Genomic DNA, 25,505 nt, shown 5'->3' on the forward strand with positions numbered 1-25,505 from the left:
CGCTTAACTTATTTGTCTTAATCTCCTGTATTTTCCACAACCAGTCAAATTTATTCTACACATCTGACTTCCCCTTTACCTCATGAGCAACCAGTAAACATTCCCCCGTTTCAAATATAATTGTCACTAATTTATTGATGTGATTATGATATGCTATAGGTCAGGCCTCATTGGTCACGTGCATGCAATGCATACGTGTCATGTAAAGAGCGCAAGGGTTGAGGGAATGGGGAATATTTTTCCTAAACAAATTAGGGATTTCGGTAACAAACCTTTTCAGTCAGAAATGGCTCAAAATTCAAAAAAAGGCTCTCGAACATCTGAGCTATCTTTGTTGCAGGTGCATGGCAACAGTTGAATAAGATGAGAATGAAGAAGATACCCGCACACTGCTCTTGCTAGCATCACTGCTCTTTATTAAGCTTGAGGTAAAATCGGCCTCAAGGCCTTCGTCAGAGCTTTTGTGAGTGTTTATAATTTGCACCCTTATGTAGACATTGCTCCACCCACATCTGTTCAATGCATCCAATAAATGGCTGTAATTATGTTGCAGCTTAATCAACACGGACAGCGCGATAAACACTGTCAATGATTTCAGAACAATCTGATATGGTGAGTGTCGAAACCCTTTTTCTTTGTGAGGTTGAAGGACCCAGGTTGGTGAAAGTGCATGGTGATGAGCTTGATGCTCTTTTCCAATAAATATCCAGGGTCTTATTCTGGTGACATGATGATCGATGTTTGGCTGCCGTTTGAGAAATAATCGTGCTCTTTTTTCCATAATAATCCCACAAGACAAATTTGAGACATGAGACATTTTGTTGGTGCTACAGAATAAAAATGTACCTGCTTGTTATCATAAAATAACACAGGTGCACTCTCACTTCAGTGAACATACAGATTGTTACGTTCCCACAAGACTAACTCAAAATGTCACTCACAAGGGAAAATCACTGACAACCAAAACAAAAACAGAAAGGGGTTCAAAAAGGGGTTCTGAAAGGCACGCATGTGAGTCTCCACTGAAAGTTGACAAGCAACTAGGAAATGTGCCCTAAAAAGACATTTCTAGCATGGCGACGATCCCATTTCCTCTGGGAATAAGTGTTCAGCGAGATAGTCGTCGCAGCACGCTTGAGATCACGCTCGAATGTCAGATGAGTGTTGGATCCGTCCAATTTGGCGCGATGAATGCAAATATTTCAAATCAAAATGGTACATTTTCAAACGGTGCCCCCCAACTCCCTGAAACCCCCGGCGCCACTGACTAGCTTGTCACACGAGACGTGCATTGTTGGAAAAGAGCTCTCAAGTAAGAATTTCACTGTGCCGTTTTACACGGTTGTTTCCTGTGCACGTGGCGAATAAACTTTGAAACGTTAATGATGTTTCTCCTCATATCGCAGGCGTTTTGATTCAGTGTCGGGAGGTGTGCTTGTATGAGGCTTAAAGGTGCTCGCTCAACCACTGACAGATATTTCAGGAGGAAGACTGCACCTTTAATGAACACCTCATAAGACACAAGACATCAAAGGAGGAGGCCTCAGAGTGGCTAGGGAAGCCACATGCCATACACCCACTTTGTATTAGCGCAATACTATGCTACACAGGGACTGCATGAGGACCTATTTAAAGATACAGTAGTTATAACTTGTTCATCTCAAATGTTGGCTTGAGTGTTGGCTGTATGGTTCATATACACATTATATAATATTAATTTACTTATTATTATGAAAGCACACATATCCAGTTTTAGGCACTAGGCTTATGAGGTGTTCTTTTCCACACATTCGGAAAGTATTCAGAAACCTTTTTCCACATTTTGTTACATTACAGCCTTATTCTAAAATGGATTAAATGTATAGTTTTCCTCAATCTACACACAATAACCCATAATGACCAAGCAAAAAAATTTTTGGGGCAAATATATAAAAAACAGAAATACCTTATTTACATAAGTATTCAAACCCTTTGTTATGAGAAATTGAGCTCAGGTGCATCCTGTTTCCATTCATCATCCTTGAAATGTTTCTACAACTTGATTGGAGTCCACCAGTGGTAAATTCACCTGTCTATATATAAAGGTCCCACAGTTGACAGTGCATGTCAGAGCAAAGACCAAGGTCAAAGGAATTGTTTGTCGAACTCCGAGACAGGATTGTGTCGAGGCACAGATCAGGGGAAGGGTACCAAAAAATGCCTGCAGTATTGAAGGTCCCCAAGAACACAGTGGCCTCCATCATTCTTAAATAGAAGACGTTTGGAACGCCCGGCCAAACTGAGCAATCGGGGGAGAAGAGCTTTGGTCAGGGAGGTGACCAAGAACCCGATGATCACTGAGAGCTCCTCTGTGGAGATGGGAGAACCTTCCAGAAGGACAACCATCTCTGCAGCACTCCACTAATCAGGCCTTTATGGTAGAGTGGCCAGACGGAAGACACTCCTCAGTAAAAAGGCACATGCCAGCCCACATGGAGTTTGCCAAAAAGCACCTAAAGGACTCTCAGACCATGAGAAACTAGATTCTCTGTTCTGATGAAACCAAGTGAACTTTTTGGCCTGAATGCCAAGCGTCACGTCTGGAGGAAACCTTGCACCATCCCTACGGTGAAGCATGGTGGTGGCAGCATCATGCTGTGGGGATGTTTTTCAGCGGCAGGGACTGGAAGACTAGTCAGGATCGAGGCAAAGATGAACGGAGCAAAGTACAGAGAGATCCTTGATGAAAACCTGCTCCAGAGCGCTCAGGACCTCAGATTGGGGAGAAGGTTCACCTTCCAACAGGACAACACTCAAGCACACAGCCAAGACAACGCAGGAGTGGCTTTGGGACAAGTCCTTGAGTGGCCCAGCCAGAGCCCGAACTTGAACCCGATCGAACATCTCTGTAGAGACCTGAAAATAGCTGTGCAGAGACGCTCCCCATCCAACCTGACAGAGCTTGAGAGGATCCGCAGATAAGAATGGGAGAAAATCCCCAAATACAGGTGTGCCAAGCTTCATACCCAAGAAGACTCAAGGCTGTAATCACTGCCAAAGGAGCTTCAACAAAGTACTGAGTAAAGGGTCTGAATACTTATGTAAATGTGATAGCCTGTTTTTTTTTATACATTTGCAAAAATGTATAAAAAACGGTTTTTGCTTTGTCATTATGGGGTATTGTGTGTAGATTGATAAGGGGAAATACTATTCAATCAATTTTAGAACAAGGCTGTAACGTAACAAAACATGGAAGAAGTCAATGCAATTGCTTTTTTGCTTTTTCTCATGGGCAGGTGTGCCTATTTCTGTCCAATGAGGTAATTACTTCACAATATTTCCATGGATTTAGAGGACCCCTTTTCACAAATGGTATAGGTCTAATACAAGTGGGCAGAAATTCAACTCCAAATTCATTAAATGTCATGATATAAATTCTAAACTAAAAATTGTGCAATTTCCCAGATGCTATGACATCAAATCTCCAAATGAGAACACATTTCGCTAATGATTTTTGCCTCTGAAAACAAACAGTCATGTTCGATATTAAGCGAAGCAGCCATTTTTGTTTTATGGCACTCAGACCCCATTAACCCTGATGACCATATTAAAAATGTCAAGGCACGGTGATTTGCTTTGTCTTGGACACCCAGCTCAAACACTGCCAGTAAGAGGGCGTTCTGTTCAAAAAGGTGGGCTACAAATCTACTTGACTTCCTTCCTCCAAGGGATCCATTTCTCAGAGACCAAAGCATAATTAAATGAGTAGCACTGAAGGTTATGAGCACCACTTCATGCAGGGAAAACAACTATGTTCACTGAATTTGAACTAGTAGAAACTTCTATAAAGAAATTCCACCAACACTGCAATTAATTATATTCAATATTCTGCACGTGTCAAATGGAAAAACTTGAATAAACAGAGCTGGAGGCCCTTCATAAGACCACTGTGTGCAGCTCACCCTGCACCAACATAAATAGCATGAGCACATCTACTGCTGCTAAGCTTCCCAGTAAAGCAATGAAAACAAGTAAGCATCCCAGAAGAAAGGTGCTCAAAATAGCCCACATAAACATATGTAGCTTAAGAAACAAGGTTCATGAAACCAATAATTAGCCTAGTAACAGATGACATACATATTCTGACTATCTCTGAAACTCACTTAGATAATACCTTTGATGATACAGTGGTAGCAATACAAGGTTATAACATTTACAGAAAATATTAAAATGCCAATGGTGGTGGTGTTGCGGTTTATATTCAGAACCACATTCCTGTAAAGATTAGAGGATCTCATGTTAAATACTGTTGAAGTAATATGTCTACAGGTTCATCTGCCTCACCTAAAGCCCATTCTTGTGGGAAGCTGCTATAGACAACCAAGTGCTAACAGTTAGTATCTGGATAACATGTGTGAAATGCTTGATAATGTATGTGATAAAGAGAGAGGTATATTTTCTGGGTGATTTAAATAGACTGGCTTTCATCAAGCTGCCCACTCAAGAAAAAGCTTCAAACTGTAACTAGTGGCTGCAACCTGGATCAGGTTATCAGTCAACCTACCAGGGTAGTTACAAACAGCACAGGAATTAAATTGTCAACATGTATTGATCACATCTTTACTAATGCTGCAGAAATTTGCTTGAAAGCAGTATCCTGACCCATCGAAAGTAGTGATCACAATATAGTAGGCATATCTAGGAAAACCAAAGTTCCAAAGGCTAGGCCTAATATAGTGTATAAGAGGTCATACATTAAGTTTTGTAGTGATTCCTATGTTGTTGATGTAAAGAATATTTGTTGGTCCGTGGTGTATAATGAGGAGTAACCAGACGCTGCACTTCACACATTTATGAAATGGATTATTCCAGTTACTAATAAGCATGCACCAATTAAGAAAATGACTGTAAAAACTTAAATCCCTGTGGATTGAAAAATTGTATGGTTGAGAGGGATGAGGCAAAAGGAATGGCAAATAAGTCTGGCTGCACAACCAATTGTCAAACATATTGCAAATTGAGAAATCATGTGACTATACTGAATAAAAAGAAGAAACTACACTATAAAACAAAGACAAATGGCAAAGAAAGATAGTAAAAAGCTTTGGAGCACCTTAAATGAAATTTTTGGAAAAGAAATAAACTCAGCTCAATCATTAATTGAATCAGATGCCTCATTCATTCATCACAAAACCAACTGATATTGCCAACTACTTTAATACTTTTTTCATTTGCAAGATTAGCAAACTTAGCCATGACATACCAGCAACAAACGCTAACACTACACATCCAAGTATATCTGACCAAATTATGAATTTTGAATTCCGTAAAGTGAGTGTGGCAGAGGTGAAAAAAGTATTGTTGTCTATCAACAATGTCAAGCCACCAGGGTCTGACAACTTGGATGGAAAATTACTGAGGATATTAGCAGACGATAAGCAGTGCGATAAAAACAACAGAGTTACATATGGGGTAAAACATAACATAGTCAAAAATACAACAGAAAATATATATACAGTGTGTGCAAATGTAGCAAGTTATGGAGGTAAGGCAATAAATAGGCCATAGTGCAAAATAATTACAATTAGTATTAACACTGGAATGATAGATGTGCAAGAGATGGTGTGCAAATAGAGATTCTGGGGTGCAAATGAGCAAAATAAACAACAATATGGGGATGAGGTAGTTGGGTGGGCTAATTTCAGATGGGCTGTGTACAGGTGCAGTGATCGGTAAACCGCTGACAACTGATGCTTAAAGTTAGTGAGGGAGATAAGTCTCCAGCTTCAGAGATTTTTGCAGTTCGTTCCAGTCAATGGCAGCAGAGAACTGGAAGGAATGGCGGCCAAAGGAGGTGTTGGCTTTGGGGATGACCAGTGAGATATACCTGCTGGAGCGCATACTACGGGTGGGTGTTGCTATGGTGACCAATGAGCTAAGATAAAGCAGGGATTTATAAATGCCTGGAGCCAGTGGGTTTGGCGACGAATATGTAGTGAGGACCAGCCAACAAGAGCGTACAGGTCACAGTGGTGGGTAGTATATGGGGATTTGGTGACAAAACGGATGGCACTGTGATAGACTACATCCAATTTGGGATATGCATAAGCAGTTAAGGAACTCATTATCGTGTGTAAGCCTTATTAAAAGCTACAAAAAGTGTCAGTGTTCAACCTTAGCATGTGTTGACAATACAACACAACAGATTAACCGGAATGAGATTAACACTCACGGTTCGCCAAAAATAACAATCTGAAAGCCACGCCCCTACTAAGCCACACCTCCAGTCTTCTGATCTGACCCGGTGGATCATAGCTCAATAACCCAGCATCAACAAACCAATTTAAAGATAAAAATGTTGTTTGTGACCCAACTGGCTGGGTGAAAATAATCCAACGTGAGTTCTGTCCAGTGGTGATGATACAGAAATAAGATGAGGGTTTGGCACCATACTGTGAGCATCAAACGCCCTGAGAGCATCAAAAACCTGTTTCCCTTTTCTCAGCCAGCCAGTCTAAAAATGAAACGACAGCAAGAAAATCATCATTAGTAACATTGGGTGCAGTCTAATTATTTGGCAGTTGCTTCTGGGTTGTGTTCCTTACACAACAAAACAGAAGAAAAACGGACAAACAGGAAGGTAATAGCAATAAACACTTATTTTTCATTCTCCGTTGCTTGCCCTAATGAACACTGCCCTATATCATCCTATAGCACTACCAGACATGGTATTCGGGCAGACGTTTACTTTATGAAACGTGTTGTGCTGAATAACAATCTGTTCCAACCACCGAGGGAGAAGCTCATCATGATGCCCTTCAAATTCAGGCAATTTCAGCTCACCTCTCCCCTGTCCAAATCTGCCTGGTTACAGGACAAAACAACAAAATCAACCCTCAACCAGTTGCAAAGGCCATAAAGTCCCATTACCCCAACACCCCAGGTGGTTAAATCACTGAATGTGCCATGGACTTCAACCTCTTCAGTTAACCACCCCCATCTAATGTTCTCCACTAAGTCCGACCGCAATTTAAAGATTACGATTGAGAATTTTCTTGATGGATCAGCATGGAAATAGCAATTGGTGAGATCAGGCAGATTACAGAGATTCTCTCTGGGAATAGGCCACAACGTGTTGAACTAGAGCAACCGGGGGGGAAACAGAACCTCCTGCTATGTAAACCCTATATAGAGGATAATGAATGGGCTTTATGGTTTTAAAGCTATCCTGTGAATAGGTAACATGTAATGTGGTGCTGTCCTCAGGCTGTCTGTCAACTGGTTCACAGCTGTTGGGGTTAAGAAACCCTAGGTCATGGAGAGCCATAGGTTGTGCCCAGCAATAAAACACCAGATTCAACCAGGAAACCAATGCTACATGACTTCCAAAATCAAAGTCAGTTAGCTTGGCTGACTTATTTGAATGGTTAGGCCTCTTGTCCTAGAGGTGTGATAAAATGTAAGTGTTTCAGGAGGGGGTTGGAGGGAAGTCCTGAACCTATAGTGAACAAAAATATTAAAACACAACATGTAAAGTGTTAGTCCCATGTTTCATGAGTTTAAATAAAAGATCCCAGAAATTTTCCATATGCACAAAAAGCTGATTTATCTCAAATTGTGCACAAATTTGTTCACATTCCTGTTAGTGAGCATTTCTACTTTGCCAAGATAATACATCCACCTGACAGGTGTGGCATATCAAGAAGCTGAGTAAACAGCATGATCATTACACAGGTGCACCTCGTGCTGGGGACAATAAAAGGCCACTCAAAAATGTTTTGTCACAATACAATGCCACAGATGTCTCAAGTTTTGAGGGAGGATACAATTGGCATGCTGACTGCAGGAATGTCCACCAGAGCTGTTGCCAGATAATTTAATGTTCATTACTCTACCATAAGCCGCCTCCAACGTCATTGTAGAGAATTTGGCTGTAAGTCCAACCGGCCTCACAACCGCAGACCACGTGTAACCATATCAGCCCAGGACCTCCACATCCGGCTTCTTCACCTGCGGGATCATCTGAGACACAGCCACCCGGACAGCTGATGAAACTGAGGAGTATATATGTAAATTCTATATGCAAAGTAATGCTGTCCGCCTAGCCCTAAACCTAAAGCATTCATAACAAAGTGCTGTGCTGGCTCGACCACTATTCCGAATATAGTGCACTACTTTTGACCAGGGCCTAGGGCTCTGGTCAAAAGTAGTGCACTATGTAGGGAATAGGGTGACATTTTTCAGACTACTGGCGGCCATCTACCCCCCAAACTACAATTTCAACATTTCCATAATTAATACTAGAACCGCTAATGCAGTATTTAATTAATTTTTTTATCTGCCATTTTTTGAAGTCAGTCCTTGAATTTTCCTAAATAAGTCTATATACAGTGAGGGAAAAAAAGTGTTTGATCCCCTGCTGATTTTGTACGTTTGCCCACTGACAAAGAAATGATCAGTCTATAATTTAAATGGTAAGTTTAGTTGAACAGTGAGAGACAGAATAACAACAAAAAAATCCAGAAAAACACATGTCAAAAATGTTATAAATTGATTTGCATTTTAATGAGGGAAATAAGTATTTGACCCTCTTAAAGGGAGTGCTCCTAATCTCAGTTTGTTACCTGTATAAAAGACACCTGTCCACAGAAGCAATCAATCAATCAGATTCCAAACTCTCCACCATGGCCAAGACCAAATAGCTCTCCAAGGATGTCAGGGACAAGATTGTAGACCTACACAAGGCTGGAATGGGCTACAAGACCATCGCCAAGCAGCTTGGTGAGAAGGTGACAACAGTTGGTGTGATTATTCGCAAATGGAAGAAACACAAAAGAACTGTCAATCTCCCTCGGCCTGGGGCTCCATGCAAGATCTCACCTCGTGGAGTTGCAATGATCATGAGAACGGTGAGGAATCAGCCCAGAACTACACAGGAGGATCTTGTCAATGATCAAGGCAGCTGGGACCATAGTCACCAAGAAAACAATTGGTAACACAGTACGCCGTGAAGGACTGAAATCCTGCAGCGCACGCAAGGTCCCCCTGCTCAAGAAAGCACATATACAGGCCCGTCTGAAGTTTCCCAATGAACATCTGAATGATTCAGAGGAGAACTGGGTGAAAGGGTTGTGGTCAGATGAGACCAAAATCGAGCTCTTTGGCATCAACTCAACTCGCCGTGTTTGGAGGAGGAGGAATGCTGCCTATGACCCAAAGAACACCATCCCCACCTTCAAACATGGAGGTGGAAACATTATGCTTTGGGGGTGTTTTTCTGCTAAGGGGACAGGACAACTTCACCGCATCAAAGAAACGATGGACGGGGCCATGTACTGTCAAATCTTGGGTGAGAACCTCCTTCCCTCAGCCAGGGCATTGAAAATGGGTTGTGGATGGGTATTCCAGCATGACAATGACCCAAAACACACGGCCAAGTCAACAAAGGAGTGGTTCAAGAAGAAGCACATTAAGGTCCTGGAGTGGCCTAGCCAGTCTCCAGACCTTAATCCCATAGAAAATCTGTGGAGGGAGCTGAAGGTTCGAGTTGCCAAACATCAGGCTCGAAACCTTAATGACTTGGAGAAGATCTGCAAAGAGGAGTGGGACAAAATCCCTCCTGAGATGTGTGCAAACCTGGTGGCCAACTACAAGAAACATCTGACTTCTGTGATTGCCACCAAGTACTAAGTCATGTTTTGCAGAGGGGTCAAATACTTATTTCCCTCATTAAAATGCAAATCGATTTATAACATTTTTGACATGCGTTTTTCTGGATTTTTTGTTGTTGTTATTCTGTCTCTCACTGTTCAAATAAACCTACCATTAAAATTATAGACTGATCATGTCTTAGACTGATCATGTCTTTGTCAGTGGACAAACGTACAAAATCAGCAGGGGATCAACTACTTTTTTCCCCCTCACTGTAAACACAGCCATATTCAGAATCTTAATATCAAACAGAACTGGAGTTTTAGGAAGGCATGTCATTTTGTGGTTTTTCCCCGTTGCCCCACTTCCCAATAGTAGGGCCTGCTCTGCTCCTTCTTCAGACAGTTGAAAGTGCAATGCCCAGCTGATAACCACCCCGACATATGCCACGAAACTGAACCTAAACTATACAAAAATAACAGATGAAATAAATTAAGTACAGTATGATGGGGAGTATGGTTGAGTTGATGAGCAAGGGGAAGCGAACGATGCATAATTATGTAATCACCAATTGTGAATGAAGGGCAGGGTGGCCCATTGTATTGTATCCATTCTAATTATAGGCCTAATCTTAAAATGGTATGTTACCTATATCAGTTCACCAAATCACAGCAGTCTTATCAGTCTACTCTGGCCTACTTGGAGTAGGCTAAACAGTGAGAGAGTGTGCGTAATTGTACATGCTGAACTGCTTTCAATCTCTGGGAAAATATCCCCATCGGGCAGCTGGTGAGCAAGTGTCAGAGAGTGTGGTGATGAGGCTTGTGGAACCTTACGTTGGGAAGGGGAGAAATTGACAATTTCTTCATTTCATGGTCATTGGCAAGTTGCTTGCAAAGAAAACAAGTCTGGCAGGCACCATGAACAAAGTGAGACGGGAGCTCTATCCCCCTAAATAAGGCACCTGCACAGCCATTGTGGTAGAAAGGTGCTGAAGAACGACAAGACAACGTGACACAATAAGGAGAAAACCGGAGACTATTATGCACTACAACCAAACAAAGGTATGTGAAAGTCTGTCAAGCAAGGGAAAGTCACAAAAACGGTAAACTGTTAGGACAAGGGATAACAGCTCAATGAAATCCAACTGATGCAATTGCGTGAAGATGCACACAAGCTGACAATAATTGACTGCTGTCATATCTACACTTATATTAATTATAATGCCTTTATTACTTTTGTGCCGAGTTTCACTATTTATCAAGGCCACACTAATGATGTTTAGGCTACTGATATTATCATTTGATCACGCTCAATTTGACCGTGTGTCTTGGTGGTTGGGGTATTTTATTTTATCGTTATAAAAATTATGTTCCAACGCATTGTTTCTTACTTACAAAGGCACTCCACCAATAAAATTGATTTAACACTTGAATTTTGTGATAAATTGTTTTGTTGTTGTTTACATTCAGCCTACAGTAACAAACTAATTAAAATGCTATTGTGTTATTTGAAATAAAATACTAATCGTATTCTAAATGTTACCCAAGACGTTCATAAACACAACCAAATTATTATTTTTGCGATAGCATATATAAAATATATTAATTACACTGTTAGAATGTTGCAGTCCATCGAGGCCCAGCGGTTCTAGTGTTTAAAAAGCATAGATTAAAAGCCTAAGGAAAAACATGGTTGTACTGTTATACAGTGCATTCAGAAAGTATTCAGACCCCTTGACCTTTTTCACAATTTTTTACATTAGTCTTATTCTAAAATGGATTAAATTGTTTTGTTTTTTCTCAATCTACACACAATACCCCATAATGACAAAGCAAAACAGGTTTTTGAAATTGACAAATGTATTTTGAAAAAACAGAAATATTACATTTCCATAAGTATTCAGACCCTTTACTCAGTACTTTGTTGAAGCATCTTTGGCAGCGATTACAGCCTCGTGTCTTCTTGGGTATGACGCTACAAGCTTGGCACACCTATATTTGGGGAGTTTGTGTGCTTAGGGTCGTTGTCCTGTTGGAAGGTGAACCTTCACCCCAGACTGACGTCCTGAGCAGGTTTTTAATCAAGGATCTCTTTGTACTTTGCTCTGTTCATCTTGTCCTCGATCTCCCAGTCCCTGCCGGTGAAAAAAATATCCAAAGCATGATGATGCCACCACCATGCTTCACCGTAGGGATGGTGCCAGGTTTCCTCCAGACGTGACACTTGGCATTCAGGCCAAAGAGTTCAATCTTGGTTCCATCATACCAGAGAATATTGCTTCTCATGGTCCGAGTCCTTTAGTTGCCTTTTGGCAAACTCCAAGCGGGCTGTCATGTGCCTTTTACTGAGGAATGGCTTCCGTCTGGCCACTCTACCATAAAGGCCTAATTGGTGGAGTGCTGCAGAGATGGTTGTCCTTCTGAAAGGTTCTCCCATCTCCACAGAGGAATTCTGGAGCTCTGTAAGTATGGCCATCGGGTTCTTGGTCACCTCCCTGACCAAGGCCCTTGTCCCCCGACTGCTCAGTTTGGCCAGGCGGCCCAGATCTGTGCCTCGACACAATCCTGTCTCTGAGCTCAACGTACAATTCCTTCGACCTCATGGCTTGGTCTTTGCTCTGACATGCACTGTCAACTGTGGGACATTATATAGAAAGCTGTGAGCCTTTCCAAATCATGTCCAATCAATTGAATTTACCACAGGTGGACTCCAATCAAGTTGTAGCAACATCTCAAGGATGATCAATGGAAACAGGATGCACCTGAGCTCAATTTCGAGTCTCATAGTAAAGGGTCTGAATACATTTACATTTAAGTCATTTAGCAGACGCTCTTATCCAGAGCGACTTACAGTTAGTGAGTGCAGACATTTTTTTTTCTTTCATACTGGCCCCCGTGGGAATCGAACCCACAACCCTGGCGTTGCAAATGCCATGCTGTACCAACTGAGCGACATCCCTGCCGGCCATTCCCTCCCCTACCCTGGACAACGCTAGGCCAATTGTGTGCCGCCCCATGGGTCTCCAGGTCGCGGCCGGCTACGACAGAGCCTGGATTCGAACCAGGATCTCTAGTGGCACAGCTAGCACTGCGATGCAGTGCCTTAGACCACTGCGCCACTCGGGAGGCTATACTTATTTACATAAGGTATTTTTTATTAATTTCCAAACACCTGTTTTCACTTTGTCATTATGGGGTAGTGTGTAGATTAAATAAATAAAAATCTTAATCAATCTATTTTAGAAAAAGGCTGCAACGTAACAAAATGTGCAAAAGGTCAATGGGTCTGAATACTTTCCGAATGCACTGAATATCACGTTGGTAGAATCGCAGCAGGTTTAAAAGCTGTGGCTTCAGGCCGGGGACACTCAGTTGACAGAGAGCGCCTTGGGGGGTAGGAAACGAGAATATAAGCTTCACCGAGATGACTGAGGGAATGGGCTTGTGTCTGGCAGCGGTCTGGCTGGTGAGGGTGCGTGTGTCGAGGGGGCAATTGAGCATGAAAGACAACAGATGACCTCCTGGTTTAGTGCAGTTTTAATGCAGCAGCACGGCACACAATTGCACGTCTCCAGTCACAAGGGAGAGGGATACCTGGGTAATTCAGTGTGGGGGTCAAACAAAAACAGAGGTGTTTTCTTGGTTGAAGAAAATTGACAGAAACAGTGAGGGACTACCTAGGCACTTATAATGATATTTGTTCAATTAGAAACAATCATTTTCTATTTTCAAAATGTTCATCTGTGTGCCCTAATAAACACAACCCTGGTGGTTCATTATCATTAAATATTTTATTTCAAAACATCAGGTGGTTACAAGTGGGGACAGTCCCTGCTGTGTATCTGCAGAGGGACTAGGAAATCTCTCACTGATTCACAAAATCTTGACGAAAGGAGAAGTTGGATTTACTGGGTAAGTAGGGAGGGAAGGAGGTAGAATGGGGAATGGATATTGTAAAAAAGGGAGAGGTTTGGAAAGCTGTCACAAACATCTTATTCATCATCTAAAATAGTCGATATGACAGAATCTGTGGTTTACTGATGGAAAAAGCTTACATAAATACCATGTAAAAAAACGTAAACACTAAAACCGAAAGAGGTATGTTCCAATGAGAGACTGGAACAGTGGAGTGGTGGATGTGGTCCTGGGGAGCTACAAGGAGTGCAGGTTTTTGTTAAACCCCAGCTTTAAATAACCAACTTCAAATAATCGATGTCTTGGACCTTGATTCCTCAGGTGGTTTAGTAATACGCTGGAACAAAGCCAGTACAGACCCAGTATAGCTCTCCCAGGACCAGAGTTGGAGATCCCTTAGGCCCTGGTTAAAAGTAGTGCACTACATAGGGAATAAGCTGCCATTTGAGACTCAGTGACGAGGTGGACTACCAACAGACTACAAAAGCGGGCGTATCGATAGGGGCATTTGCAGCTACCGCATTTTCACTTTCAAAAAGAAGTAAACAAACAAGAGCACCTCTCTTGCTCCCAACTTAATCATACACACCCACCCCCCCATCCTCTCACAAGTCATACATTTTAAAAAATTAAGTCACCCTACCAGAGTCGTTCTCAGAATCCATATTGTCGACTAGTGAGTAACTTGCAGCGAGGGGAGTGGTTTGCATAGGGCCTGGCTGGTAACTACACCTCCAGCTTTTCCCCCGCTCTCTCCCTGTGAGAGTCTCAGCTTTGACCTTGCAGTGCTTCGGTTCTCCTCGCTAACAGCAGAAGTGCTGAACGGTGCAGGTAGCAGCACTGCAGCAGCAGCCTAGCCGGGGTGGCTATGGTAGTAGTTCCCTACTGTATGCCCTCATTGGACAGCTGCAAATGTGCAGTAGCTCAAACAAACACGACACACAAGATGCAGGGCTGACTCATTACTGTGCAGGCGTTTAGAACTGAAAATATTCAGTGGCTAGTTTTGGACTCGGTATTTGGCTGAATTAGGTGATCTGCAGGTTGCGTGGGACCGGTCCGGTTTTTAAGTAGTAGAGAACTTGGCTTCTAGGGTGTGTGTGTGTGTGTGTGTGTATCAAATTAACAGCAGACCCAGGTGGCTAAAAGGCAATAGATGCACTTCTATTCCCATCTACTCAGCACAATAGCCCAGCCTGACACTGATTTGAGTCCTAGGTGGCATTGTTAGAGACCGTCCTTTACCAGAGCCCTTCGATGTTTCTCTTCCAGAGATGTACATTGAGGATAACTGTTTGATTTCATAGTTGTAAAACCTGAGACCAGGGTTGCATTCAGCAGGCACAAACAGGAGAAACTGTTCTGATTTAGAGAGGTTTGGGTGCTCTCACATTTCATGTTACGGAATGTGACCAGTCATCCAGGTGTGCAACACTACTGGGGTGTATTCATTAGTGCACAACGTAGAAAAACATTTTGCAACAAAAATGAGTTTCTTACATTTACATTTAAGTCATTTAGCAGACGCTCTTATCCAGAGCGACTTACAGTTAGTGATTACATATTTTTTTTATACTGGCCCCCCGTGGGAATCGAACCCACAACCCTGGCGTTGCAAACGCCATGCTCTATCAACTGAGCTACATCCCTGCCGGCCATTCCCTCCCCTACCCTAGACGACGCTGGGCCAAATTGTGCGCCGCCCATGAGTCTCCCGGTCGCGGCCGGCTGCGACAGAGCCTGGATTCGAACCAGGATCTCTAGTGGCACAGTTAGCACTGCGATGCAGTGCCTTAGACCACTGCGCCACTCAGGAGTTTTTAAATGGACAAATTCAGGTAGGTCCCTCCCCGTTTAGGGTTGTTTGCTTCAGTTTCATTGCAAGTGCATTTTTTATTTATACAAACAGGGAAATCCCATTGAGACCAAAGCCTCCTTTGCAAGGGAGCCCAACACACAATAATGACAATTCCAACGCAATAAAAACATACAATATTTACAAGCAATTTAAGAAAAGTAATCAAATAGCCGTCTGAACTGCCCTAGCGGCACCAAAACATTCACCTTTAGAGAGTTCTGGACATCATTCCACAAGTAAGATGCAAAAAAACGCAGATCTACCCAACTCAGAAACGACCGAAGGGATTTCCAGAGTTAGCCATCCCGGTGATCGGGTCTGGTGACTCGTATGTCTGTAGTTTGCCTAAAAATCTGAAACTGACACTTGGGAAACCAGGATCCTGTTCAGTAAGGCGCAGTAACGTAAAATAAAAAAAATTATTATCTAACAAGTTCAGGTAGTACCTCCCCATTTCAAAATGTTTCTTACCTACTAGTCACAACCCAGATGTGTGTGTGGACTTGATGGAGGACCTTTGATTCATTGATTGAAGGACCTGTAATTAATTGAGTCACTGACTACCAGGAAGAGGAGAAACCCAGTAGACACTGCACTACCTGAAGTATTAATAGTGTGTAGACAGATCATAGTCTGCCCTACAAACAATCGTTTGACAAATCTTACAGGTTTTGCATACAGCCTTCTCAGAAAAACAAGTTTTTTACATTTTCTATGAACATACCTGGGTCCTGCTCAGTAGGCACACAAAGGCTCAAACTGAGTGAAGCTGAGAGGTACTAAGTTTGCTTCAATAAGAAACACTTGTTTTTGATTGATAAATGAGCCCCTAGACGTTTTCCATTCAAGAACAATTGCTCCATTTATGCAATGACATCCCCTTTACACCAAGTCCTTGAATGCCATACTCCTTGAAGTTTGCAGATGTGTCAAAACACTATTAAGCTCAAAACCTATTTTGTTTCATCCTTTTGTGTGTGTACTTTATTGTATTTATACGTTGGATATCACTTTAAAAAAAAGGAAAAGTTCAAAAATCACTGGAGGACATATTTAACCATTTGGGAAAATGCTACACAGACCCAAGATCAGTGTCTAGGCCAACTTCACCCTATCCCCTCTATTTGTGCAGTATATGGACATGCCCCTATTAGAGAGCAAGAACAACTAGACCACATATGGTAGGGAAAAATCTTATGTGGAACAAAGATGCCTCTCTGACATGTTGTTCCATTTGTGACATGTCTATTTGCAAAGCTCCACACCATTTGCATACTGAAAGTGGATCTGGCTTGCCTCCCAACATGTATACGGGTTGTTTGCACTGCCTTAAATACTCCACTAAATGGATGTCTATCTCAATGACAATGCCACATTGGAACACGAGCCTTCAAGGTTGTGCATTCACACCGGTTGAAGAATCCAGTCTGTATACCCGATTCGGACACACATCACATTTGGAAATGAGTGAGATAAGAGTTACAGATAAAAAAGGGAATGTTAGAAAACAATCCAAATTGTCATCTCTATCAGTCTTCAGTGTAAACAAGGCCCTCGTCTGTGGAAACCAATTAGGCCTACACTTCGAAACAGGGAACATGTGGAGCTCTCAGCTGAACAATAGTGTGCAGGGAAAAAAATGGGAAGACACACAAAAAAAGTACAGCACTGCACAAATCAGCGGAGGATGCAGTGCTGCTGAGCCTTTTTTAAATTTTTATAACTCCCCCAGCTCCAGTCAAGCCTTGGCGGACATAATGGCAACGGTTTTGTCCTAGATAATTACTTAATTTAGGTGGTTAACACTTTAGGTGTTAATGAGTAGATATGGCTTCATTGACACAATCTCAAAATATCCCTTTAATATGGAGGAAATTACAGCCATTGGCGGTAATTACAGGGTTTTTTCTGTGTAGAGAATTCTTAGGCGGGGCGTCTAAGTGGTAATTTTCAGTTTCAGTGTCAACTTAAATGACCCAAACCAGATAGAACGCAATCAGAAGAGATATTGAACACACACAAACAGTCCCAGTCAAAAGTTTGGACACTCCTACTCATTACAGGGTTTTTCTTTATTTTGACTATTTTCTACATTGTAGAATAATAGTGAAGACATCAAAACTATAAAATAACACATATGGAATCATATAGTAACCACCCCCCCCCCCCCAAAAAAAAGTGTTAAATCAAAATAGATTTTAAATTTGAGATTCTTCAAAGTAGCCACCCTTTGCCTTGATGACAGCTTTGCACACTCTTGGCATTCTCTCAACCAGCATCATGAGGTAGTCACGTGGAATGTATTTCAATTAACAGGTGTGCCTTGTTAAAAGTTCATTTGTGGAATGTATTTCCTTCTTAATGCGTTTGAGCCAATCAGTTGTTGTGACAAGGTAGGGGTTGTATACAGAAGATAGCCCTATTTGGTAAAAGACCATGTCCATATTATGGCAAGAACAGCTCAAATAACCAAAGAGAAATGACAGTCCACCATTACTTTAAGACCTGCAGTCACAAAAAACATTAAGCGCTGATGAAACTGGCCCTCATTAGGAACGCCACAGGAAAGGAAGACCCAGCGTTACCTCTGCTGCAGAGGATAAGTTCATTAAAGTTAACTGCACCTCAGATTGCAGCCCAAATAAATTCTTCAAATCAAAATGTTATTTGCCACATGCTCCGACTACAACAGGTGTAGACCTTAACCAACTTACAAGCCCTTAACCAACAATGCAGTTAAGAAAAACTAAAGTAAAAAAATAAAATAAAGCTAATCGTTAAAGAGCAGCAGTAAAATAAAATAACAGTAGGGAGGCTATATACAGGGGGTACCGGTACAGAGTCAATGTGCGGGGGCACCGGTTAGTCAAGGTAATTGAGGTAATATGTACATGTGGGTAGAGTTAAAGTGACTATGCATAGAATATAAACAGAGTAGCAGCAACGTAAAAGTGGGGGTGGGGGGGCAATGCAAATAGTCCGGGTAGCCATGATTAGCTGTTCAGGAGTCTTATGGCTTTGGGGTAGAAGCTGTTATGAAGCCTTTTGGACCTAGACTTGGCGCTCCGGTACCGCTTGCCATGCGGTAGTAGAGAGGACAGTCTATGACTAGGGTGGCTGGAGTCTTTGACAATTTTTAGGGCCTTCCTCTGACACCGCCTGGTATAGAGGTCCTGGATGGCAGGAAGCTTGGCCCCAGTGATGTACTGGGACGTACGCACTACCCTCTGTAGTGCCTTGCGGTCAGAGGCTGAGCAGTTGCCATACCAGGCGGTGATGCAACCAGTCAGGATGCTCTAGATGGTGCAGCTGTAGAACCTTTTGAGGATCCAATTTGTAAGTCGCTCTGGATAAGAGCGTCTGCTAAATGATGTAAATGTAAAATCTGAGGGTAGGGGAGGGAATGGCAAGCAGGGATGTAGCTCAGTTGGTAGAGCATGGCGTTTGCAACGCCAGGGTTGTGGGTTCAATTCTCACAGGGGGGCAGTATGAAAAATAAAATAATGTATGCACTCACTAACTGTAAGTCACTCTGGATAAGAGCATCTGCTAAATGACTAAAATGTAAATGTAATGTCAAAAAAACACATTTACTGGAAGAACTGTGCAGATAGTTTATGCGACCACATTTTCCAAAAACTCTTAAATATCGGCTCCAAATTAAGATTCAAAGTCGTCTGCAGAAGGAATAGGGTGTCAGCTATGACATGACACCTTGAGTTTGATTTTTATTTTATTTTGGTGGATTTACATCCGGTAACGGAATTACATCATGGGTCCCTGATCTGTAGTATACAGAAATGCATAATTATGGATATGAATATCATGGTCTTCATGGTGATGTATCCTGAATAGGTACACAAAAGGTAGAAATAGGCAATATCCTTATTTTGCATATTAGGGTAATATTGTACACACTGGCTACTATTCTAATAAGCTCCGCCCCCAAACAAGACCACATTTGGTTGGTTCAGACCAAATCTGAACCAATCATAGATGTCTATGTTTCACAAGTTGGGACATCACAGTACAGCACAGTAAAGTAGACATGTTCAGTACGGTATATTATACTGTACTCTAGTGTGCTGTACCTTTCTTTACTCTACTGTACTGTCCAAACTTGTGAAACATAGTCGCTATGATTGGTTCAGATTTGGTCTGGCCAGGGCTAACTGACCAAATTTCAACTACTTTTTAACGTCCATGGATGTCCAGTGTCGGTCGGTGAGCATGCTTGTTTCAATAAATGGAAATAGGGTAGGTGGCTGGTCTCAGTAAGAGAGGTGACGTTAACTGGAGAGCGGGAAGAGAAAGCGAGATCGGCAGAGCGAGAGAGAGAAAGGGGTTGTCCAGGCTATTTTCACAGTCTTCCTTTGACCACCAGTCGACAGAGAGAAAGAAAACAGTTATGAGCTGAACATAATAGTATGCCAGTAGAAGGGAGGACAGTAACAGGTAACCCAACTGTGGTTTGTGACTACTATGATTATCCATTGACTTATTATGAGTTGTAATCACTTAATAATTCATAAACAACTTTGATATCAGTAAAAACACTAACAAATTGGTAGGTCTACCTTTACTTGTTACTTATGTGAACTTTCATTATCCTCCCTCATGATGGAGAGACATTTAAAAAAAAGAAATCTTAAAAATGTGGGTTTTTGGTAACGGAATTACATTTCACCAGGCAATGTTTCTTGAGGCAAATAATTTCCCTAAAACGAAATATAAGTGTTGATATTAGTTGGCATTTCTATATGCCTTAATTTCAAAAAAGATATATAGACTCGTAGCTTTCATTTGACATGCTCCTATGAACTTCACATGTTGGTGCTCATGGGTCCTTTTAGATGGAAATGCCCAGCTGCTAATGACATCAGATTTACCATAGGATAATTATATAACAGGCAATGGTAAATTGGGTATCTCTGTGGACAAGAACTGCCTTTGGTGGCAAACAAGAATGTTTCAATAGTTCATTACCAGTTACAGGCAGATTTACTGACATACTTGGAATGCCTGTGCTGGTCCATAATATAAGATGCTGCCCAGTGTGAAATAATGTAGGCTACACAAACAAGTGCTAGGGACAGCATAATAAAGCTTCACAAATATCATAAATGTGCCAAATCAAAATGAAATTAGGCTACAGTAATACATTCTTTAATTATGTAATTTGATTGATTGAATACTATCACCTGTAGCCTATTGTCAATAATGCATCTTAATCAAAAACCATTCCTGGCTCAAAATCGTGAAAATATATGCATGTGTTTTAGATCTCCTCACATGGCTCATGATGAAGCTAACTTAAAGAGTGGTTTACTGACAAGTTAGGGCTCTATTCAATACGTAGCACTGGAGATCCGCTTTATAGAGCAATTGACAATTAAAGGCAATGTTCCCGCTGTTGCGGAAATTACCTTAAAATGTGAACATATTTCAGCTATAGGGCCACACTCTTTTCACGCCACATCGATACAAAGTGATTTTCGTAGCAGTTTAGGAGAGCATTTTCTTTAACCCTAACCGCAGTCTCCTAACCTGCTACATTAATTATCCTAACCTGCTACGAAAAGTCACTTTGGTATCGAAATGGCGTGAAGAGCATTTCCCTTCAGGGATACCGATTGAATCCAGCCCTTAATCTTTGACCTAGACCCAAGAACGTGCAAACACTGCCACTGTCAATCAGAAACCTGGCCTAATTTTGCGCCTAGCGTTTACCTTAAAAAATATAAAAAAAAGAATGTGTCATATTGCCCACAGTCCTAAACGCAGTCTTCAAGTCAGGATACTGACAAATAATTCAAACATCACAATTTAATTTATACAGGGCTAATTCCACCAATGCCTATAGAATCTGTCATATGTCAGTTGAGTGAACACACAATGTTGCAACATACGAACGACGCAACAGAGCGATTTCCTTGTGAACCCAAGAAATGTCTGCACGATTTGAAACATATTGATGGCCCTGATAATTCCCTCAAAACCATGCTTTGAACACCTTTTGATGGGCTAATGACTGATTGTGAAATACGCTATGGGTTGACCATGCGAGCCCCTTCGTCAATTTACCGCTGTTGACAAAAAGTACCAAAACCTTTCAATTCAAAACATTATTCAAAAACAATCACATTGCTTACCCGCTGGCATTCTTCTGCTAATGTACCGCAGTTCCTCTGACGTGGGCAGCGATTGATTTTTTAGTTTTGCTACATGTAGCTTGTATCGTCCGTATTCTCCGAAATCGCTGCTCCGTCACTTCATCAAATTACATTGAAAGAGGGTCGACCAAGGGCACACTGTAACATTAAATCATGAACATGAGTTCAGTCGTAAATGTGTTGGGTAGGCTAAATTCAATGTTTATTCGAAAGAGTCTACGTCTTAACATCACCTACATACATGGCACTATGATAGAATATAACGTAACCTACATTCACCTATGGGGAAAAAAATAAATAAATAATCCTCGGTGGATTCGAATGTCACGAACATTTATATAGATTCTAACGTATGTTGTTCAACCATACAATGTAACAGTCGAAGGCTTTGATGGTTAAATACCTGTAAACTGCGTGGATTAACCCCTAACGATTAGGCTACAGCTTCCTGTAATAGGGCTGCTTTACGTTGAGGGACAACACGGAAGTAGGAGTTGCTCTTGAAGCGAAATGTCACCTCTTCGCTCCTAAACTATAGAAATTATTACATATTTCTCGGTTTAATAGGGGAATATAGGTATATGGCCAGTTAGTTATTCTTAACAGACAATTATTTGAAGGGGACTGTCACGTTTGCTTATTGCAATCAATCAATAAGGAAGTGTGACCTAAATTAGTCCCTCCCACTAGTGCCAAAACTTTCATACAGGATCCATGTTCATGCATGATAAATTGCTTCACACTGAGGGCTTTAGGACTGGAGATCTCTGGAGATATACAAGGGTATATTTTACTTTTAGACAGCTATGTGACAATAACTTACAACCAAGTAGTTATTTGTGGATGTGTCAGGCGTGATACTTCACAGGCAGAGATTCGAAAATATACAGTAGTTCAAACAAATAACTAATTGACAAGAATAATTTGCACTGACTCATGATGCCATTTAAGGTATTGGACAAATGCACATTAGTGACGAAAATAACTCTCCTGGGATTTCAGGTTGAATTAGGTTGGTGTGTGTGTGAGAGAATGTTTGTGGTTGGCTTAAATGGAAATAAGTGTGTGCGTGTACTTGCGCGTGTGTGTGCGTGTGAATCTGCACGCAGAAGTGTTTAGTTGAGGATCGATTGCTTGAGCATTTCATCCCGTGGCCACAGGGGACAAGGGAGTGTTGTAACCCTTTTTAAAGCTGCAGGGCTACTTATGACTTTGCCACATGTGGTTAAAACAATGCCCATAGGAGAGATTGTTAATAAGTGTTTTTGAAGGGATCAGCCTGAGGAAGGCTCTGTGCAGATCTACTCATCTCAATCACAGAATGAGTAGTCATTTGAGTTAGAAGATGATTTGTAGATCAGTGATTCTGCGCAGCCTGACTACAACGTAGTCTCAAGCATACACAACGACTGTCATTTTAGCCTGCCAATGATGGACAAACAATGGTCACTGCTCTTTGGTATTAGTCCAAGTTCATTTTTGTAGGGCCTATCAATTACTTTTACAAAAACGATAGCCTATCGATGTAGAGGTGAAGTCGGAAATCAGCATGGTAAAGCGTGTGAAAGTCTCCTAGAGGGACTGCTTTTTAAGCTGTTAAATGCATTTGCTGCCCAGTCCAATGGACTTATCTGTGATTAAAAGCTTTTATCCCACAGATGGCATCCCTAGCATCTGTTAAAAGAGACTAACTGACATGCCTCAATACCATCGTTGAAGACAAAATGATCCTATTTCTGCATGAATCTACCACATTTTAGAACTTTCCACATACACGTTACTGTAAATGTAAAAAATAAATATAATAAAAACACCATCTAGTGGTCAGAACCTGGTAATATCAGGATGTAGAATGTAAACCTAACAGCTTAAATGGCAAATGTCTCTGAACAGGGGGGAAAAAAACATCACCAAATTCACTGAGAATACATTACATAGGATAAAAAAACAATACTCTGAGCCGCAGCGCCATACTACTTGTCAAACACCTTCCTAATATTGAGTTGCGCCCCCCCTCCTTTTGCCCTCATAACAGCCTCAATTTGTCGGGGCATGGACTCTACAAGGTGTTGAAAGGCAGTTTATGAGGCGTTATGTTGTGGGGGTGCTTTGCTGGTGACACTGTCAGTTATTTATTTAGAATTCAAGGCACACTTAACCAGCATGGGTACCACAGCATTCTGCAGTGATACACCATCCCATCTGGTTTGGGCTTAGTGGGACTATCATTTGTTTTTCAACAGGACAATGTCCCAACACACCTCCAAGCACTGTAAGGGCTATTTTACCAAGAAGGAGAGAGATGGAGTGCTGCATCAGATGACCTGGCCTCCACAATCCCCCAACCTCAACCCAATTGAGATGGTTTGGGATGAGTCGGACGGCAGAGTGAAGGAAAGGCAGCAAACATGTGTTCAGCATGTTCAGCATATGTGGGAACTCCTTCAAGACTGTTGGAAAATCATTCCAGGTGAAGCTGGTTGAGAGAATGCCAAGAGTGTGCAAAGCTGTCATCAAGGCAAAGGGTGGCTACTTTGAAGAATCTCAAATATAACATATATTTTGATTTGTTTATTACCTTTTTTGTGTAGAAAATAGAAAATGTAGAAAATAGTAAAAATAAAGAAAAACCCTTGAATGAGTAGGTGTGTCCAAACTTTTGACTGGTACTGTATTGTTTTTTTTTGTTTTTTTTACCCTCTTTTTCTACCCAATTTTGTGATTACGATCATGTCTCATCGCTGCAACTCCCCAACGAGCTCGGGAGAAGCGAAGGTCGAGTCATGCATCCTCTGAAACATGACTCGCCAAGCAGCGCTTCTTAACACCCGCTTGCTTAACCTGGAAGCCAGCTGCATCAATGTGTCGGAGGAAACACCGTTCAACTGATGACCGAAGTCAGCCTGCAGGCGCCCGGCCCACCACATGGAGTCGCTAAAGCGCGGTGAGCCAAGTAAAGCCCCCCCGGCCAAACCCTCCCCTAACCCGGACGACACTGGGCCAATTGTGCGCCGCCCTATGGGACGCAATCTATATTACAGCAAATAATATGGCTAAACTCCAATGTACTGATATAGGATAAACCAATTATCTTGTAGAGAATGTATTAGAAAGGTATCATGTTTATGAATGACATCATAAACAACTACGATAGAATTATGTCATACAACCAATTAATCCAAGTGTATGGATATACACTGCTCAAAAAAATAAAGGGAACACTTAAACAACACAATGTAACTCCAAGTCAATCACACTTCTGTGAAATCAAACTGTCCACTTAGGAAGCAACACTGATTGACAATACATTTCACATGCTGTTGTGCAAATGGAATAGACAACAGGTGGAAATTATAGGCAATTAGCAAGACACCCCCAATAAAGGAGTGGTTCTGCAGGTGGTGACCACAGACCACTTCTCAGTTCCTATGCTTCCTGGCTGATGTTTTGGTAACTTTTGAATGCTGGCGGTGCTTTCACTCTAGTGGTAGCATGAGACGGAGTATACAACCCACACAAGTGGCTCAGGTAGTGCAGCTCATCCAGGATGGCACATCAATGCGAGCTGTGGCAAGAAGGTTTGCTGTGTCTGTCAGCGTAGTGTCCAGAGCATGGAGGCGCTACCAGGAGACAGGCCAGTACATCAGGAGACGTGGAGGAGACCGTAGGAGGGCAACAACCCAGCAGCAGGACCGCTACCTCCGCCTTTGTGCAAGGAGGAGCAGGAGGAGCACTGCCAGAGCCCTGCAAAATGACCTCCAGCAGGCCACAAATGTGCATGTGTGTGCTCAAATGGTCAGAAACAGACTCCATGAGGGTGGTATGAGGGCCCGACGTCCACAGGTGGGGGTTGTGCTTACAGCCCAACACCGTGCAGGACGTTTGGCATTTGCCAGAGAACACCAAGATTGGCAAATTCGCCACTGG

At 41.9% G+C, this 25,505-nt stretch overlaps 1 protein-coding gene across 2 annotated transcripts in view; it reads right to left on the reverse strand.

Moving 5' to 3' along the window:
- The window catches only part of efr3a (EFR3 homolog A (S. cerevisiae)), a 289,424-nt gene extending 267,377 nt beyond the window's left edge, over positions 1–22,047 (reverse strand). For both annotated transcript variants that reach the window (XM_041841458.2, XM_041841456.2), the window contains exons 1-2: positions 21,982–22,047; positions 21,558–21,716 (exon numbers count right to left, since the gene is read on the reverse strand). In XM_041841458.2, the coding sequence (XP_041697392.1) occupies positions 21,558–21,567 (10 nt within the window). In that variant the 5' untranslated portion in view covers positions 21,568–21,716; positions 21,982–22,047. The remainder of the gene's footprint in view (positions 1–21,557; positions 21,717–21,981) is intronic.
- Between the last annotated feature and the right edge of the window lie 3,458 nt (positions 22,048–25,505).

This window comes from Coregonus clupeaformis, unplaced genomic scaffold (genome assembly GCF_020615455.1).
Source record: "Coregonus clupeaformis isolate EN_2021a unplaced genomic scaffold, ASM2061545v1 scaf0021, whole genome shotgun sequence".
Classification (NCBI taxonomy): domain Eukaryota; kingdom Metazoa; phylum Chordata; class Actinopteri; order Salmoniformes; family Salmonidae; genus Coregonus; species Coregonus clupeaformis.